We start from the raw sequence: 20,680 nt of genomic DNA, 5'->3' as shown, positions 1-20,680 counted from the left end.
TAGTTCTTCCAAAAATGATCATTCTTACGTCATTTACTCACCTTCATGTTCAAATCCTTAAGTTTACTTTCCGTGGAAGACAAAGGGACATTTTTGAATATGTAATTAAGTTAGCCTAATGGAGACTCTTCTTGTCGATGTAATGAAAGTGAATGAGTAACGTTAGCCTACTGGGGGCTGTCACGCAAAAAAATAAATAAGACAAAAAAACATCACAAAAGTATCATAAAAGTGATCTAATACAACTCGTCCGTTATATTAATATCGTTATTTATTCATATGATAGCTTTATGTGACGAACAAACTGCAATTTGATTAGTTATATATTATAATCATGAGGTACCTCTTGATAGCTTTTAATCGCAGCCGAATCATTCAAAAAGATTTGACTCGAAAGAGTCTTTCATTTTGATATTTGTGTGTATTAAACCTTCTTCTCTGTAATTGAACATCTGTTCTTTCGGACAGATATGGCAGTCTTTTATGATATTCGGTTGATGTCTTTGGCTGTGCTGATGGACGGATTAGATAGATTCATTCATGCCAGCCGAACAGCTGCAGATTCATAGATTCATTCATGACATCGCCTCGACTCTCATGAACGCGAGCTATGAAGCTCTATGACTTAAGTATTTCTATATCATGAAAGGCCAAATGGGATAAGCCTGGGGCAGAAAATAATGGACTAAAGAAAACTGGGGGTAACAAATAAGAATCGGAGCCTAAAATAGAAATTTTCTCCAGGTATCTCTGTCTCTCTCGCTCATTCAAATGGGCAGTTTGGGCGGCCATACCGGGCGAGTCGGTCGCAAATATGGCGGCGTTCTATTTATAGTGACGTAGGTGACATCTATGAATAGAAATACTTAAGTCATAGAGCTTCATAGCTCGCGTTCATGAGAGTCGAGGCGATGTCATGAATGAATCTATGAATCTGCAGCTGTTCGGCTGGCATGAATGAATCTATCTAATCCGTCCATCAGCACAGCCAAAGACATCAACCGAATAATCATAAAAGACTGCCATATCTGTCCGAAAGAACAGATGTTCAATTACAGAGAAGAAGGTTTAATACACACAAATATCGAAATGAAAGACTCTTTCGAGTCGAATCTTTTTGAATGATTCGGCTGCGATTAAAAGCTATCAAGAGGTACCTCATGATTATAATATATAACTAATCAAATTGCAGTTTGTTCATCACATAAAGCTATCATATGAATAAATAACGATATTAATATAACGGACGAGTCGTATTAGATCACTTTTATGATACTTTTGTGATGTTTTTTTGTCTTTTATTTATTTTTTGCGTGACAGCCCCCAGTAGGCTAACGTTACTCATTCACTTTCATTACATCGACAAGAAGAGTCTCCATTAGGCTAACTTAATTACATATTCAAAAATGTCCCTTTGTCTTCCACGGAAAGTAAACTTAAGGATTTGAACATGAAGGTGAGTAAATGACGTAAGAATGATCTTTTTGGAAGAACTAACGTTAACGTTAGTCCTAAAATATGCATTTCAAGGCTGAGATTATGCATCGTCTGCAGAGATAACGTTAACGTAACTTACACAAAATAACATATAAAGCGCATGTGACGAAGACAATATCTTTATGAACTTCAGAAAAATATTTATTAGATTTATTAGATTTAGGTAGGTATAAATAACAGGCAGACAGACAGACAGTTCAAAAACAAAACAACCTCAAATCTTACTAACTTACCATGATAAAAGTGCATTTAAACAGATCCAACAATAAAATGAAGACAAAACATTATCTGTCGATATCTGTCTGTATAATGTTGGCCGCTGAGAGTAGCGTTTATAGTTTATATGGAAATATAATTAACCACAAACCAACATGAGACTTCAAGTCTTTTAAATAAATGATTCTCTCTTCTCTCTTCTTTTGGTATAGAATAAAATACCAGTTAAGTGTTCCTCTTTCGGCTGTTGTTGCAGCCAACTGCACAACATATTGCAGGCATTACTGAGACCGTCGGTCGCAAAGATGGCGGCGCAAAGCTACAGTGACGTCATGTGAATCGAATGAATAACAGTAATTCCTCTTTGTGTTTGGCGCTGTTGCCATGGTGACTCGTAATATCTGCGCTCCATTGATAATGGCTTTTTATAGTTGTGGTGCTCGCGCTTAACTCAGAGTAGGTCAACTCAGAGTTTATTGAACTAACTCATTTCAGCTGTTCTGTAACCGAAAACTCAGAGTTTCCCATCTCAGGGTAAGTCAACTCAGAGTTCAAGTTTTAACTCAGAGTTGGTTGAACCTCCTTATTGAAACAGGCCCCAGGAGGCAAAACCGCCTGTTATGCAGAGTTCTCTGAATGAACTTATCTCATATAGAAGCCCAGTGTATAGCCTACACAAAAGGAATTCCTGCGGGCAAATAAATCCTTAGATACATTTAATTATGTGCTTTGTGGTCATGTTCAAGATATAACGTTTTATTGACACGAGATCAGAGTTTTGCGTTTTAACATTACCAAATCCTCAGGAAATGGAAACAAGAATGCAAATAGATCCAAATGATTAAGTGCAGTTTACAGCACAACAGCTCCGTGTCATCTCTGCTTCTGCTGTATCTGCTTCCTGCCTCTTAGATGCGCGCGCATCTATGTGATGACGTTGCACAGAAACACGTCTATTATGAACTTATGAATGCCTGTGAAAGACGATTGAATTTGAGCCAATCAGAGTAGGTATGGTGCGGAGCGGCACATGAAGCTCCGCCCCTTTCTGCAGGCTGCATCCAGGTGTTCTTTCCCTGCCTGGCAACCGCAGTCACCTGAGGACGGGAACTGCTCCCAATATAACGTCACGTGTTGTTTTTATGACAGTTTGTTTCACAATACAACTTCTTGCGAATCCATCCTAGAACCGCCCCTGAATTGTACCTATAAATCGAGTGTCACGGAGAAAATTCGGCCATTTTTTGCGTCTACTTTTTATTAATTTTACGGGAGAGAAGATAAAGATATGTAACGTTATTACTCTTTCAGTAACAGATATTGGCTAATCAAATGAATCCATCATCAGTCGGCATGAAGTCTTCTGTCGAGCTTCAGTCGAGTTGTCAGTTATTTTCTCTATCCTCGGGAGCGAATGACAGCGACACAACGGAACTGATTATTACAAACAACCACTGATCATCTTCATAATAAATTCAGGTTTTACTGACATCTACACAGCAATATGAAGACCGTGTTATTGTTCTCTGTGCTCTATGTTGCCATGGACGGTAAGCTTATTATGTTTATTTCTTAAACACTTTCGTTTCACTTTGTAAAATCCTATAGTTTTTTTTTTTCTCATTAATTTTATATTCTTTTTCTCACAGTTTCTTAATAAATGAACTATGTTTATGTATAGCCTTAAGGCACGAACAGTTTCCTGGCCTTGTTACACTTTTAAAGGGCACGACGAATATGAGATGTTTTTTTTATTATAATGGTAACACTTTACAATAAGGTTTCACAATAATGTTGTTTGATCTTCTCTGTGCAAACTGTGTAAATTAATGCCACAGACAAAGAGTACATTTTTTAATGTTATTTTTTAAAGATCCTGATCCATCTGCAGATTGACAAGCTTTATCACAAGAAATACACATTACTTTGTCCTGTTGTGTTATTAATGAGTTTTGTATTTAGGAGTTTTATACAATTCATGAGCACATAATGAGGATCAAAGACCTTTAGAAAATTAGATTATTGTTTACCTTACCTGATTTGTTAGCCTAATATTTAATTAAAAATATAATTTAAGCAAGATTAAACTGTATGCTGACAATGTAATCATTTAGCAGACGCTTTTATCCAAAGTGACTTACAAATTAGGAGAACAATAGAAACAATCAAACCAACAAAAGAGCAACAAAATGTAAGTGCTTTGACTACTCTCAGTTACATGTAGCAATGTGTTTTTTTATATATATATAAAAAATAGATAGAATAGTAAGTGCTAGTATTAATGGGTCAAGTGTTGGTGGCATTACAAAGCGCTGTTCACTTGCAGTATCTATTTATTTTATTTTCGTCTAACTGTTCCTGTTTTATCTGCAGGAGTGTTTGGAGAGTCGGTGTCAGTGATGGAGGGAGATTCGGTCACTTTACACACTGGTCTTCCTGAAATACAGGCAGATGATGTGTTGCAGTGGAGGTTTGGAGCTGAAGGCTTCCTCATAGCTCAAATCAACAAAGGAGCCAATACAAGCTCTGTATCTGATGATGTTCCTGATGGGAGATTCAGAGACAGACTGAAGCTGGACAATCAAACTGGAGATCTCACCATTACAAACATCAGAACTGAACACTCTGGACTTTATGAAGTAACCAGCACCATAAACAAGATATTAAATGTCACTGGTGGGTATAATTTTTTTCTTCTAAATGTAGTGATTAGCATCTGCTCTAGTTCTCATATGCCTGGAAATGGACAGCAGATGTGATTTAGTCGTAGAACCGTTTCTTTATGACCACAACACACAGGAGACTTCTCATGTGCAGTGCACTAACCTCTGATCACAAGTGTTGTTGCTTTATCCAGGAGATCTTCAAGTTATCTTGCAGTAACTCTTTCTGTTTTTTTTCCCCCCAGTTCTGCCTGTAGATGCAGTGAAGTCAGTGTCAGTGCTGGTGGGAGATCCAGTCACTCTAAACACTGATCATACTGAAGTACAGAGAGATGATGTGATACGGTGGAGCTTTGAACATCTAAACTCTCCTATAGCTGAAATCAATAGAAGGAATAGAAAAATCTCTAAACATGATGGTTCTGAGAGATTCAGAGACAGACTGCAGCTGGACTATTGGACTGGATCTCTGACCATCAAGAACACTGAAACCAAACACTCTGGATTTTATGAAGTTGACATCAGCATCAGCAACCGACACACCATACACAAGTCATTCAATGTGACTGTCAGAGGTGAGTAGCTTGTGCCTTTCAGGACCGGTTTCACAGACAGGGTTTAGATTTCAAATAAGGGTTTAGTTCAATTAAGACATTTAATTATCTTTTATAAAAATGCCATAGAAAAACATTACTGATGTCCATCTTGAGACAAAACAATGTCACTGCATCATATTTTAAGATATGTCAGTGCAAGTTGCTTTCAGTTAAAACAGCTCAAGCATGTATTTTAGTCTGGACTAGACTTAAGCCTGGTCTGTGGAACCGGGGTTTAATGTAATAATGAATTTGATTGGATCAGCACTAAAAAAAATTAAGATTAAAAGTGTTGATAATTTTAAGGCTAAAACAGATACAAATCTGGAACTATTAGTTTAATAACTATTGTCCTCAAACTCTCTCTTATGGAAAAATATATTGATTTATAAATGGCATAGTGTTATTACTAACAAGACACCATTTGTTTCGAAACTGACTGTAATATTAAAGACGGCATGTTGCACTCGTTTTTTCTTCTCTATTGTGAAGGAACAAGAACAAATGTGGGCGGGGCTTGATTTTGTCTGTGGGGAATTGATTGGATGGTTCTGGTTTGCTATTGGTGGATCGCATGTGAGTGACAGGTTGCCCCGCCCTCATCATCAGAGAAGAGAAGAGATGCTGCAAGAGGGAAAGTTATTTTGATTCAAGATTAGAGGCACATGAGTTTAAAAACTAATAATGATGTGGACTGAAATCATTTAGAATAAATACTGCAATATTTCATTAAAAAAATAGAAAAGAATTGTTCATTTTGATTTCATGGTGACTTCAATTTTGAGGCCACACCTTTCCCCATCAGAGAAAGGCTTCTCATGCAAGAGATTTCTTGATGTGTGCGCGTGGAAGTGCGCGTTACAGTTTATTTCATTGTTTTGGCAGGGCCTGCTTGTTTGTGCATTTTATTCTCAAATACGCCCCTTCAGCACCAATTTTGAACACATTTATAAATCAGACCCACACAGTCTCTTGATCTTATGATCAGATTTCTCTTCTTTCTCTTTATTAGTGAGCGTTTTTTAACTGCAATATTTGTTTAATCTTCCTGTAAGCATTTCATTCTGTGTTCTTGTGTTTGTTATTACAGGTGAAGTGAGGACAGTGTCAGTGATTAAGGGAGAGTCTGTCACTCTACACACTGATCTTGCTGAAATACAGAGAGATGATTTCATAACGTGGATATTTGGAGACATTATCCTAGCTGAAATCTATAAAAACCAGACGTCGCTGGACCAACTATTCTATACATATGATGGTCCTGATGAACGATTCAGAGACGGACTGGAGCTTAATAACCAGACTGGATCTCTCACTATAACACAGTGCAAAACCTCTGGAGTCTATGAAGTGAAGATCAACAGACATGCCATATACCGGAGATTCACTGTTACTGTCAGTGGTGAGTTGATCAAGTGTAATCAGAGCTCTAAACAATCCTAAAGTTAAATGAACAAATTAAAAAATAATTAGAATTGTTAAACATGCAATTTATATCTTTAACTGTTTGTTAATCTCTCAAACGAATTGTGGTGCAAATTACTGAAATATTTGTACAAAATACTATGCTATAAAGTAAATATAGCATCATTATTCTCATATTAAAGTCAACGTTTGATGATTAAGACAATCACTTTTCAATAAAATTAATATTTTAGTTTTATTTAAAAACTGACTGTTGATTTCACAAATGTTCTAGTGTATAGTGTGTATTTGTATGCATTTGTTTATTTTTTTTAATACTAGTATTTACTATTTTCTCAGACAAAAGAAGTTTTATTTTTTCTTGGAAGAATCTAATACAGTGATCATTTTTGTTAGTTATCTATGAACATGTCAGAGCCCATGACATCTGCAGTAAATGCTTTAAGTCTAAGACCACTGGCATGTTTAAACTGTTTAATCTGCATTTACTGCTAATAATGACTTATTTGAAATCAGCCCTGTGTTCACATATCATTAGAAAATCATAATATCTAAAATTATATTAGAGGCTGAATCATTTATGATTCAAATTAAACAGAATCAGATTCGCATTCACTAAGTGTTATAGTCAGATTTATTCACTCACGCTAATGACTGTCTCTCTTTATCTTCACCACCAGGTCTGTCTTCAGGTGAAATAGCGGGGATCGCTGTTGTTGTCCTGCTGGCGTGTGCAGCTGTAGTTGCTGTTGTGATTTACTGTCACCCCAAGATCTTTAAACTGAAACGTAATGTACATCATATTACATCGCTAATACAAGCAAGGGGAAAACCAAGGAGCTTTTGCTAGACTGCATTAGAGTTTGTTCAAATTCAGGTGGACGATTGCATAAACTAATTAGTCTTACAAGTTAGTCAAATCATTTTTTTTTTCAAGACTGGTCGTAACTTTTCTAAGTCAGTTACATGAAAAGGGTGATCGGTCTAATTAGAAAACTGCTAGTTGGTCACACTATATTTTAGGACGGTCTTGCAACTGGGTCGGGTTGCACCAGCCATTCATAAGTTCCTTACTTAAAGTTGAACGTAAAGTCCACACTAAAGGACTAGACTAGACTACTAGCTAGTTTGTAACTAACTCTACTATATTTGGTTGTACCATTGGTTCTTAGGGCAGAACTTAGCTTGTAGGTCATAAGCTCTCCGTAAAGTAATGCATATAATACACGTTTACTTTCAATAATCCAATATCAGCCTTAAAATACATGAGCAAAAGTTATGATTAAATGCTGTGAAGTTCAGTTTATCCTTCATTCTAATTCAGTCATGTGAATTCAAATATCACCTGGTTTCGGGAGATATCCTGAAGAGACATCACCCAGAGAGGAGAACAGGATTCTCCTAAGTTTTCAATCTTTCTTGTGTTCAATGACTGCAATTAAATTAAGACCATTTTACCAGTCGCACTGAGACATTTAAAATGATACCAAACATGAAAAGGAAAAACAATAGATTCACAAGATACATCATATGTGATATATAGACATTCTTAGTGAACTTTTTATTGCTTTATTGCAGGGTGAGTTTTATCTCAGCTTTTGTCTTCGCAGGAAATCAAGTCTTACACATTTATTGATTATGACTGATTGATTATTGATTAAAACATAGACCGTTGCACACAGAGGCTGTTTAGGACTGGTTCGTGTTGAAGAGCTGCTAACAAAGACATTTATTTACACAATGTTCTCTCTCTTAAAAAGCTGCCACACACTCTGGAGAATATGAACTACAGATCAGTGGAAGTGGAAAAAACACATTCAAGAGATTCAGTGTTTCTCTCTCTGGTGAGTAACTCAAATCGTTCAATCTTTCAATCTTATTTTGGATGAACACTAAGTGAATCAATTAAATGAAGGACTATGACTAGCATACTAATCATGTGAATTCAAATAGTTATCCTTAACAATAACTGTTTTTTGTTCATTCATGAACTGCAAGTATCTCACTCCTAGTGATGCTGTGAAACAAATCTGATTATCAGTGAAACATTCAAAATGAATGTTTGCGGTCACATTTAACACATTACCCCATTCGCGCTGTGTGATTGTTTTCATACAGAAAACTGATGATATATCAAGTTAGATCTTGTTTTTTTCCGTTTCTCTTTGATTTGGTTCAATTATAGCTTATATACAGTGCTGTTTGAAAGTTTGTGAACCCCTTGCAGAATCTGTGAAAATTTAGATAGTTTTATTAAAATTAAAAAATTATTAAAAAAAAGATTATACAAAATGCATGTTATTTTTTATTTAGTACTGTCCTGAATAAGATATTTTACATAAAATATGTTTACATATAGTCCACAAGACAAAATAAAATAGCTAAATTTATAAAAAATAAGCCATTTCAAAAGTTTAATACTGTGTGTGTCGTTACCTGGATGATCCATGACTGGGGTGAAAACTTTTAGAATTTGAAGATCAAGGTAAATTAGTCACTTAATTTGTCTTCCGGGAAACATGTAAGTATCTTCTGTTGCTTCCGAAGGGCAGTAGCTAATTAAAACAATTTATATTTAAACAAAATAAGAAAAATTTGGACATCTTCATCCTGTTCAAAGGTTTCACATGTTTACAACCTGTTTCCTGACATAGACAAAATTACACTGAATTAATGAAATTAGTGAATTAATGCCACATGTATTACTGATCATAAATGAATCAGAGAATATGATTGGTCCAAAACACAGATCAAAACATACATGGGAATTGAGCTGTTTGGTTTATATTGATATATAATATATTTATAGCTACATTTATATTTATATAATGAGAGGCTGAGTTTACATGAGACACTGATCATTGCTTTACCTTTGCTATATTTTCTGTTTCTGTCCTGCTTTGACAGATGAAATAAGGTCAGTGTTAGTGATGGAGGGAGAATCTGTCCCACTGAACACTGATACTATAATACAGATAGATGATGAGATCCTCTGGATGTATGGAGACAAAGACATTGTCATAGCTGAAACCAAAGGAGGGTCCAGAGCGACCACTACAGATCATGGTCCTGACGGGAGATTCAGAGACAGACTGAAGCTGGATCATCAGACTGGATCTCTGACCATCATGAACACCACAACTGAAGACTCTGGAGCGTATAAACTACTGATCAGCAGAAGTGGAAAAAACTCATTCAAGTTATTCAATGTTTCTGTCTCTGGTGAGAATCTCAAATATTCCAGTGTAATAATGACCTTATTTTAGATCAACACTTTTTCCGTCATTTATCGGCGTAGTTCAGTTCCAATCATTATCAAACACACCTGATTATCAGGTATTCTTAATAGATGTGAACAGATATGTACAGGCTGAACATCACCGAAAACACTAAAAGCACACATACATTTCATCAATAAGTGGAAATTGGTTATTTTTTCATTTTTCAGAGCAATGTAGTCCTTCCAGGTAGTGGTGGGCAGATCGAGGCTTTGTGAAACACTGAAACAGTTGAAATACAAATGTGTATTAAAGGACAAGTTCGGTATTTTACACTTAAAGCCCTGTTTACAGATTGTTTCTGATGAAATAGAACGGTTAAGATTAAAATTTGGACACATTCTCCTGTCCCGAGAATTTTAGGTTTATTTCGCTTTCCCCCCCACCTCCAGAATGGCAGCCTATGGGCACTGGAACATTCCTTCCTAAAACGCATTAAACTTTCGTTTACAAAGACGTGAAACTCACCGAGTGGTCAGGGGTGTTCACTGATATGCTCACTCAAAAATCGCTGCAAAAGATGCTTTCCAACAGGTTTTATCGTAGTTTTTGTCCAACTCCATTGACTTCTCTTAAAGAGCTGTGTGCGGTACGGTATTACTCCGCCGCTTCTTCTTCTGCTTCTTCTGTGTATTCAGTCAATGCCAGTGGTTTGCTTGCAATTGGCAAAGGTGCATTATCGCCACCAACTGGGCTGGAGTGTCTATTATTCAAGCTCTCAACGGAAGAATCTACGGGTGTGAGACGTTTGGAAAAATAGATCCACAGTTTTAAAACGAATGGTAAAACACCTGTTGGAAAGCATCTTTTGCAGCGATTTTTGAGTGAGCATATCAGTGAACACCCCTGACCACTCGGTGAGTTTCACGTCTTTGTAAACGAAAGTTTAATGCGTTTTATGAAGGATATGTTCGAGTGCACCTACACACCCATTCTAGAGGTTTTGGGGAAAGCGAAATAAACCTAAAATTCTCGGGACAGGAGAAAGTGTCCAAATTTTAATCTTAACCGTTCTATTTCATCAGAAACGATCTGTAAACAGGGCTTTAAGTGTAAAATACCGAACTTGTCCTTTAAGTCTAGGCTTCGAAAAATTCTGACATACGTCTCCACGTTGACCCCTAGTGGACAGAAGTGTAAATGCAACAAAAACCCAGACCAAACATGAAAAAAAAAAAAAAATCTATTGCAATTTTTTTTTTATGTAAAATCTTTTAATTGCAATTATCTAATCATCTAATAAGATTATCAAGTGTCTATGTTCTTTTATTAATTGTCAGGGATTATTTTGTTTGTTCTATGAATGGCTCAGCTAAACAGGCCAATAAGGCTACGTTCACACTGCAGGGCTTAATGCTCAATTCCGATTTTTTGAAAAATTATGATTTTTTTGCAAGGCCGTTCACATTTCCAATTAAATGCGACCTTTGGTGATCGCCTGTGTGAACGTGAAATGACCCAGAAGTGACCCGCATGCGCAGAAGAGTACTCAACGGTCAACGACGTCACTTGTTGTTTGCGGAAGTAGCTAAACTTTAACCAGAGCCCGTCTCTGCTTTAACTACCGTAACTGTGATTCTCTCACTCACACACACACACACACACACACACACACACACACACACACACGAGCGCACGCAGCGACCGTTACACAAGAGCCAGACAGCAGCCGCTGACCTATCTAATATCAGATTCAGCACAAATAAGTTAACATAACGTATATATAATGGCCGTGGGCTTTTTTTATTTATTATTTATTTATTTTTATTAACGGGCTCGTCGAGGTCGACCCGTTCGGCAGATTTACCTCAGCTCGACGAATATGCAGTCCGTTGTCAAACCGACGACTATTTCAATGCAGAATTATGATGTTTTTCGCGTATCAATGACGTGCGGGTCGGATACATGCGACCTGGCCGTTCAGACTGAGGTCGCATTTTAAAAGATCGGATATGTATCGGATTTAGGACCACATACCCAAGTGGCCTGGGTCGCATTTGAAAAGATCGGATCTGTGTCGTTCAGACTGTCATGAAAAGATCAGATACAGGTCGCATAGGGGCAAAAAAATTGGAATTGGGTCGTTTCAGCCTGCAGTGTGAACGTAGCCTAAGAGACTATTAACTACCATTATTCATTTTAATTATACTAATGTCTAATTAAGACTAATCTACTAACTAATCTACAGATATATAAAACTGATCAGAGATCGGGTAAAACCCACAGGGTTGACACTTTAAGGCTGTAGCTGAACTTTGTGGGAAGGTAGATCTCTATAGGGCTCAGCTGTTCAATAGAAATTTAATCGTATTCCAGTTATACCAGGTACACACTACATGATTTTAGCCGCGATTTTCACTCACTGAAAGTTTTGCGAAAACTTATCATTCATCATTATGCAAACACCTAAGGAGAGTCTCTGCATGAAAGACCCACAACTGGCAGATCAACGTACTACTTCTTTTCTCTCTGGAACGGTAGGAAATTAAATGAAATTGAATGTAGAGGATTTTAACTGTGACAAGGTGATTGACAGGGTAGTTTATACGTTGACAGGATGCAGGTAACTAAGCGAAAAAGAACAGAACGGGTGTTTTTGTCCATGGGTTTTGGCTGGCAGACTTAGAAGATGCTTGTATTATGGGACTAGACTTTTTGACACTGAGTGGGGCCTGTATAAATGTGGCCAAAGCTTACCTTTAGATCGGTCGTGGAGTCGTTCCCCTACAGTAGGGACAAAGGACAGTTGATGTACCCTCGGGCCAAGCGAGAGGGGAAGCAGCTGGGAAGTATAATCGAGCAGCAGAGCAATCCATGAGAGGGAAAAAGCAGAAGTAATTGAGTCGTCTAGCATCCTGTGGGCAGCCCCTTATTCTTCAAAATGAAGGACGACTCCTGGCGGTTTTGTGTGGACTACCGCCGCTTAAACGCGGTCACGAGAAAACTTGTACCCTCTACCGCGAATCAACGATACCCTGGACTGTATCGCGGGGTCGAGCTGATTCAGCTCCCTTGACCTGCGGAGTTACTGGCAAGTGGAGTTGGCTCTGGAGGCCAAACCAAAGACCGCTTTCACCATCGGCCAGGGCTATGGCATTACCGGGTAATGCCGTTTGGCCTCTGTAATGCTCCAGCCACCTTCTCCCGGTTGATGGAGCAGGTCCTGGCAGGTGTCTCTCGCCGCTGTTGGATGAGCCTGACTTTGACACTGCAACACCTCCAGGCGGTCTTTGCTGCTATCCGCCGAGCTGGGTTACGACTCAATCAAAAAAAAATGTCACTTACTATGGTAAGAGACTGCCTTTCTTGGGCATGTAGTGAGTGCCAGAGGAGTGTGATCATAACAGCCATCCGACGACTTTGACATTTGTGTTGTGTTCACGGCATAATTTGGATCAAATCTTGAAAATAGGTTGTTCAAAAGAAGGAAGAAAAAAGATTCTGAAATGGTATTACATCCAATCATGGTTTTGATCTGAATCAAACCCTCAGTATGTGTTCAAAACTGTTTAGTACAATTGGGATCATTTTTACATCCTGAATCCATCAGAAGTAACGCTTTGTTTAGATCCTCTCTCTATGAAGCACCTTATTTCTGAAAAGCACACTGTGCTCTGATTGGTTGGCTGGATCAGTGTATTGTGATTGGTCGAGCGCTTCAAGCGTGTTTGGGAAGTGTCCCGCCCCTTTTGCCAGTTTCATCACACTACTAACTAACTCAACCAGGCCCCGTCCCTTTATTCTGCGTATGAATTATTAAAATGAGGAATACTGTGACGTGTTCGTTCCCGGAAGAAACTCAAGACAACAATGGAGGCGATTCAGGAGTTCAGAAACAGTGACACTGATATAGAGAATAACTGGAGCTTTTTCATGCTCGAATAGCAACATTACACACTAAAGAAAGCTGAACATTTCCTCTTTAAACACATTAGCTTCAGATGGTTTAGATACTATATTAGTTATACATTTGTGCCACACATTTCATTGGTCATCCTCCATACAAAAGCAAAGATTTTCATTAGTCATCGGTCTTATGTGTTTTCTTTCAGGTCCTACTGCACTCGGAAGTATACCAGAGGAAGGCCGTTTATTGCAGCCGGTGCGTTTTTGCCGTCAAAGATCTGTCAGCAACGAAAGCTAACAGTGCTGTCGCCTCTCGTCAGCTGCGCCTCGGCCAAAAAACTGCGCTTGAAAACGGCAAAAGGACTAAAGGAGATGGTCAACTGCTATGTGTGTGTTGCACCTGCGTGTAAGCAAATGTGTCTATATCAGCAGGTGTCAAAAGTCTATTTTAGTCATTCAAAAAGGGAAACAGAAACTGAGGATTTCAGATTCAAACTGTGACCAAAGCAGCTTTTTCAATACCTTCTTCAGTATTTCAAGTCGCCTCAAGTTATTATGAAAATATTCATGCTTTTGAATGCTCAGGTAAGATGATGTAGCCATCTGTCTGTAGACTACCGTCTTGACTTCTTTGCTTGCTTTCATCACTTCCGCGTTTATTCTCGTGCGCTGACTTGTTCACTAACCTGAACAGCCAATCAGAGTTCTCTCTCTCAGCGACGGACAGACACCGATCCAACATGCTGAATTATTAAACTTGTCAGCACATTTAAGGAAATTTATAAGTATTTTTGCAACACTATGTACCATAGATAGACTGCAGTGTACTCTTATATGACAACATATCTTGGTTCATTTGTCAGTATTTGCCTGTCCAAGGCAAACATGAATTGAAAGTATTTTGACTTAGAAAGTCTTATTAATTTATATGATACTGTAAATAAAGAAAACATAGGGATATGTTGGTTTGAGTCTGTTCATTATTTTAAAATTGATTTAATTGAATTTTAATTTGAGATTTAGACCTGTCTGAGTGTATGCCTCTGTATATCCTCTAAAGCAGTGATGCCTATAGATATGATTCATATATGTAAATCAGTTCAGTAGATGCTATTCAGTTTCCATTTTAAGATGTTTTATTGGCATAACAAATATTTTTTTTATTTATATTACCAAAGCATTTGCAGCATTGCTGCATACAATTAAAACTAGAACCATAAAGACATTTAAAAAAGTGTAACTGACAGTACAGAATAAAGTGGAGGAAAAATCAAGAAATTAATAATTTTGGCCACCAGATGGCCACATTGTACACCCTATTGAAAATTTTCGAGCAATGAACCATTGTAAGCAGTGGTTTGAAAAGCTGAGCCAAAAATGTATTTTTATGTGCATGTAATAATAAATGCCATTAAACAGATCCGATTCTCTCATAATGTCTGTTTATCAAAATGCATAAATGTAAAACACGGAGCTAAGTGATTTATAGAGTAATCGAGTGTATAGGCCTACTGGATGGTGAAGTCAATCTTGCGAAGGCTAATTCCTGGTAATGAACACTAGATGGCGCTCTAGTGCAGTAAAAGCTGTTTGGAACTCGCTTTATGAATACATCAGGCTGATTAATGTTTTCCTTTAGGCTGTTTTGTGCCTAGTACAATTCACTGTGGGAAACTGCACTTTTCTGCAGACATAAAAATGCTTGTGTTGTTTCAACCCAATTTTGGGTCAAATATGAACAAAACCCCAAAAATTGACCCAACGTATGGGTTTATCCATATTTGACCCAAAGTTGGGTTAAAACAACCCAGTATTTTTTAAAGGATATGGTGTTTTTATTTTTTTACGGAGGTAAAACTGTGGTAATATGATATCAGACACTGTCATCCAAACATGAATGAACTGTATTGCATAGATGTCAACATTTTTTTCCTGCTGGAAGAAGTTAAAAAATAAATAACTATAATATAGTAATATTATATAGTATGTAATAATGGGATCAGTCACATGACATTTTGACTTGGGCAAAGGTTGACAGATGTCATGCATGTTTTTTCACAGATAAAAACAGGATATGATCATAATAAAAAAGGATGTCTGTGATCTCAAGAATAGTTGAAACTCCTAAGAATGAACTTCTGAACTCTTGCTATTGTTGAAAACAACAGTTTATCTACAGGATCACTGAGTATGTATTTTAATATTCAAGTACACAGTATATGTTATTTTCATTATTTGACAGTAATATCACTTTTATTTGAGATCATTTTATTTTCTAGCATCAGCATTCATGGATTATTCGTTTTATTTTACATAAAAAAGAGGAAGTTAAGTTGTGGAAGTCTTTTCTACCATATGCTATTCACACACTCACACACGCACAGTATTGCACAAATGTGGTATTAATAACCACAAGCGTCCAGTAATACACATTTTCATGCAGAAGTTGTTTGTCCATCCAACAGATGAAACCACATTTCTATTCCAGATCTAAAGAAAGCAGACCACACCAGGTTTCAGCTTGACTCACAAAGTGTTGCTTGCATTCAGTGAATCACATTCATGACATGATTCAATAGAATGCAATACTGTCAAAAACTCCAAAATATGCTCATAATTGTTTTACATACTGTACCAAATTAAAGGTCTGCTCTAACTCTTCAGATTTTATTGCTAAAGTTTTATGTGTAGTTTAATTCTGAATTTGCACCTAGAATAATGGCTATCATCTTGTTATATAATGGTGTTTGTTCTGAATGCAGTGAAAATTATTGCTATGACATTTAACATCATGGCTGTTTAAAGTCTGTACATATAATAGCTGTTGTATATAAAAGCCTGCAAGAGCGCTTCTCTGTTGCTATAGCCATTGCTGTTTGTCTTCCCAGTATGCAAGTGAACCGTAACTGAACACATCACGATTGATGAGGATTTTTTGATCACTGATTGGTGACGACACCCGCGTACACCTACCCTGGTAATCCAGAGTTCTCGCGAGAGCACAAGTTGAATTTGCTCAGCTATAGTTACTCTGGCGTCGAGTAATGATGCTCATTAAATATGCCCTTGTATCCGAGCTGCACCAATCACATCGGGTTATCTGATATAGGCGAGTCAGAGACGAGATGACGACAGCGATATGACGTCGAAGTCATTAGTAAACATTGCAAGATGGCTATGGATGAATAGCAGTTGTTTGAAATGGTTTTGCTACAATGAACGAGTTAGACTTGGCTTTTTATCTAAAGGAGGAACAGAAGACGGCGCTTGAATCGTTCCTTTGCAAGAAGGGCGTTTTTGCTGTTTTGCCGACCAGATACGGTAAGAGTCTAATCTACCAGTTAGCTCCGCTGGTAGCTAAGCGATAACTTCTTGTGATTGGTCGTAGTGTTATCCAATTGCATGCAGTGAGAGCAAATGCATGCTTGGTGCAGCCCCTCGAGCTGGAAGATTTTCATTAGTAGACGCCAGACCATTAAAGGGTTAATTCACCCAAAAATGAAAATTCTGTCAGTAATTACTCACCCTCATGTTGTTCCAACCAAGTAAGACCTTCGTTCATCTTCAGAACACAAATTAAGATATTTTTGATGAAATCTGAGCCATGTCTGAATCCTCCGCTATGTGACCGAAACTTGCTGGCCCAGAAAAGTTATTAAAGAGATCGTTAATATAGTCCAAGTGACTCCAGTGGCTCAATCTTAAGTATATCAAGCGACGAGAATACTTTTTGTGCGCAAAAACAAACAAAAATAACGACTTTATTCCACTTTTCATTTCCTTCTCTCTGGGCCTCGTAGTGTTTTTGCGCTGCGCGTCTGTGTTGTACGTCATCACGCATCACACACATGACCGGCGTCGGCCAATAGTGAGCCTACGTGGTGACGTGTAACACAGACGCGCTGCGCAAAAACACTTCGCGAACCAACTAGAGGTCCAGAGAGACCTTCGTTCATCTGTGTATAACTTCATCAAACTGAGGTTAAACCACTGGAGTCAGATGGATTACTTTAATGATGTCTTTACTCACTTTCTGGGCCTTGAAAGTGGTAGTTGCATAGCTGTCAATTGAGGGACAGAAAGCTCTCAGATTTCATTAAAAATATCTTCATTTGTGTTCTGAAGATGAACGAAGGTCTTATGGGTTTGGAACGTGATGCTAGGCAGACCAAAAATCTCTATCACAGAATAATTCATGATTCTGGCAGTATCACATTATGGGCCTTTATAATGGAATAGTGGCTTATTTTAATGTCAGGAGTACATAAAAATTAAAACATTTTGATGTCAAATTAATTAAAAAATACTAATTTATAATGAAAAACTGTGGAGGTCAAATCATTTTTATAAAACTTGAACATTTTAATATATATTCAAATTAAAATGTAAGTGCAAAGTGCTGAATGCAGAGGTTTTCTTTTAAATTGGTAAACTTAAATTGAAAATTGTGTCATTGATGGTACAGTAGAATGTACTTTTCAAAGTATAGTTGTACATTTTAAAAATCACCATTCATAACAGTCAGAGCAAATAGGGCCCTGTCCCAAATAACGCACTTCACGTGGACTTAAATTGCGTGTGCTCGCTGAGTCTACGAGTCCGTAGGCCGTCCCATTCAGCATTTTACCGCTCTGAAGTGTGCCCAGCAGCGCCCCCTTTGTACCCTTGAAGCGGTCTTCCGCGAAGCCCACATAGATGCAGGCTCCACACACTTTAACTACCCAGGAATCCTTGCGAAAGGCCAATCAGATAACGGAGGAGATTTCGCTCACGGACAATTGTTGACATGGCTGAGAAGAAAATGTTATGGTTTTTATGATGTACATTTTACCAGTTGTTACCTACAGTTTATACAAACATTATAGTCATCGACCAGTGGTTGATGTCTCAAACTTAATAATAGTGCGTTGGATAATACGATCACATTATGATTCATTAAATAAATAGAACCGAATGTCAGGGCTTTACTGAGTCATAGTATGAATATTGAAACCTGTAAATTCATCTGAAACTCATGCACATTTTGTGTTAAAATTGTAATCTTAGTTCAAATGGAACATTATACATAATTTAAATAAGCATGATGTATCTATTGTCTAATGCCCAGGTTATATGCACAATATCAAAATATAGACCTGTAAAATTAGGCTGTGTAATTGACATGGAGATAAGACGTTGGAGCACAAAAATGTGATTTCTCCTGTCCAACAACAACCAGACCGTTATTTCCGGCGTGACGATCGAGTCTGTCCCAAAAATACCTCTCAATGCGCCCTCGCAGACTCGCGCCAAGGGCCTTATAAGTCTGCACTACATGACGTCACCAAAGTGTGGACTCTGAGGAAGTCCACAAGTCCGGATTGTGCCATTTGGGACAGGGAAGTAGAATAGGCACCGTTTCTCCTGTAAGAATATGTTGTCTCCCTCTAGAGGTCAAATTATGTCGTAGTTTAATTTTTGAGGGTGAAATGTAGTGTAAAATGTAGACATCACTTAGCCTACATTTTTAAGATTTAGAAACATAAATTTGAAACACAAAGTTAGATGTGGAATATTCTAACTTAATATGTTCGATGAATAAAAAGGCAGTCAATTTCCCGTAAATTTTTTTTAATGCTTTTATTATCAACAAATAGCATGTACTAGAATAATGCTGCGTTCCAGGCAGGTTTTTGAGCACGTAAATCACAACTTCAAACCACGACTCACGACTTTGTAGCTTTCCAGGCAACCTGTAACCCGTGTTTTTCCAACCTTATACCCATGAAAGTGCTCTGGAACGGCAGTCAAACCCGTGACTTCCCACCCGTGAACTCGTACTAGATCGGTGTACTCCCAGTTACGAGTTGGAAAAACACGGGTTACAGGTTACCTGGAACGCAGCATAACTTCCATACATCAGAAAAACATATCACATGCTTCACAATACAATAATTGACTAAACAAAGAGAAAAGGAAAAGAGAAAAAAGGAAAAGAAAGAAAACAGTGAGGGATATAGGCTATTGTTGATATATTTTGAAAATATAAATTAAGAACATATTACGTTTGTTTTAATTGCTTTGCTATTTTTAGATTTTAACATCACATCTATATCTCTTTCTTAACTAAGCACTGTTTCCCACTTGTGAATTTACATTTGTGAATATGAAATTTACATAAAAAATACAATTTGTGAAACCAGCATCCTTTGAGCAATGGCCCTTAATACAATAACCTTATAAATCACATATTTATAGGATAGAGAAAAGAATTCAAAATATTATCAGCAATGAATCTCACAGTATTTTTCTAGAAACACTATCTTGGTAGGACCAAAACATATGAGAAATGGTTTCAGTAGAACATTTAAAATTAACTTCCTTCATTATTAATAACTGACTTACTAATAACAACCCGTTCCTTTACCAATTTAAAAAATAATAAAGATGTAATCCTGTACAAAATATTGGCCTTATTCCAGATAAAGAATGTTTTCCATATCAATTAATGTCAATTAATTTACATTATGTGTTTGTCAACTGACTGAGCAGAATAATATATTCTTGCTTGCCTTTCAATAATTGGAAAAAAAAAAAAAACTTTGAGGGGCACCTAGTCTTATTATCTATAATTATTTTAACCTCCAAATATGTGATGCTTTCTTTTACAGAAATGGTACAATTTGAGGATTCCAAACAGTTGCCAGCAGCTCACATTTATTGATATTAAAGGGATAGGCCTAGTTCATGATTTACTCACCCTGAAGTCATCCTGAAGTCGTTCTATCCATGATAAAAGTGCATCTATCCATCATAAAAGTGCATCTATCCATCATAAAAGTGCATCTATCCATCATAAAAGTGCATCTATCCATGATAAAAGTGCATCTATCCATCATAAAAGTGCATCTGTCCATGATAAAGGTGCATCTATCCATCATAAAAGTGCATCTATCCATCATAAAAGTGCATCTATCCATCATAAAAGTGCATCTATCCATGATAAAAGTGCATCTATCCATCATAAAAGTGCATCTATCCATCATAAAAGTGCATCTATCCATCATAAAAGTGCATCTATCCATCATAAAAGTGCATATATCAATCGTAAAAGTGCATCTATCAATCGTAAAAGTGCATCTAATGTGTGTAGCCTGCTGTTTAGACCATCATGTCTGTG

General features: G+C 37.3%; 1 protein-coding gene across 1 annotated transcript; it reads left to right on the top strand.

Moving 5' to 3' along the window:
• Positions 1–3,256: 3,256 nt before the first annotated feature.
• LOC308702126 (uncharacterized protein) lies at positions 3,257–14,248 on the top strand (the record flags this gene model as incomplete). The annotated part of the gene is made up of 8 exons (XM_081384794.1): positions 3,257–3,263; positions 4,087–4,389; positions 4,622–4,951; positions 6,063–6,374; positions 7,078–7,185; positions 8,158–8,241; positions 9,305–9,619; positions 13,728–14,248. The coding sequence occupies 8 exons, from the start codon at positions 3,257–3,259 to the stop codon at positions 13,817–13,819; spliced, it is 1,551 nt and encodes a 516-aa protein (XP_081240920.1). The 3' UTR covers positions 13,820–14,248.
• Between the last annotated feature and the right edge of the window lie 6,432 nt (positions 14,249–20,680).

The sequence above is a fragment of the Scardinius erythrophthalmus genome (genome assembly GCF_964197995.2).
Source record: "Scardinius erythrophthalmus genome assembly, chromosome: 14".
Classification (NCBI taxonomy): Eukaryota; Metazoa; Chordata; class Actinopteri; order Cypriniformes; family Leuciscidae; genus Scardinius; species Scardinius erythrophthalmus.
Note: the sequence above shows the minus strand (reverse complement) of the source record. Positions and strands in the feature narration are given on the sequence as shown.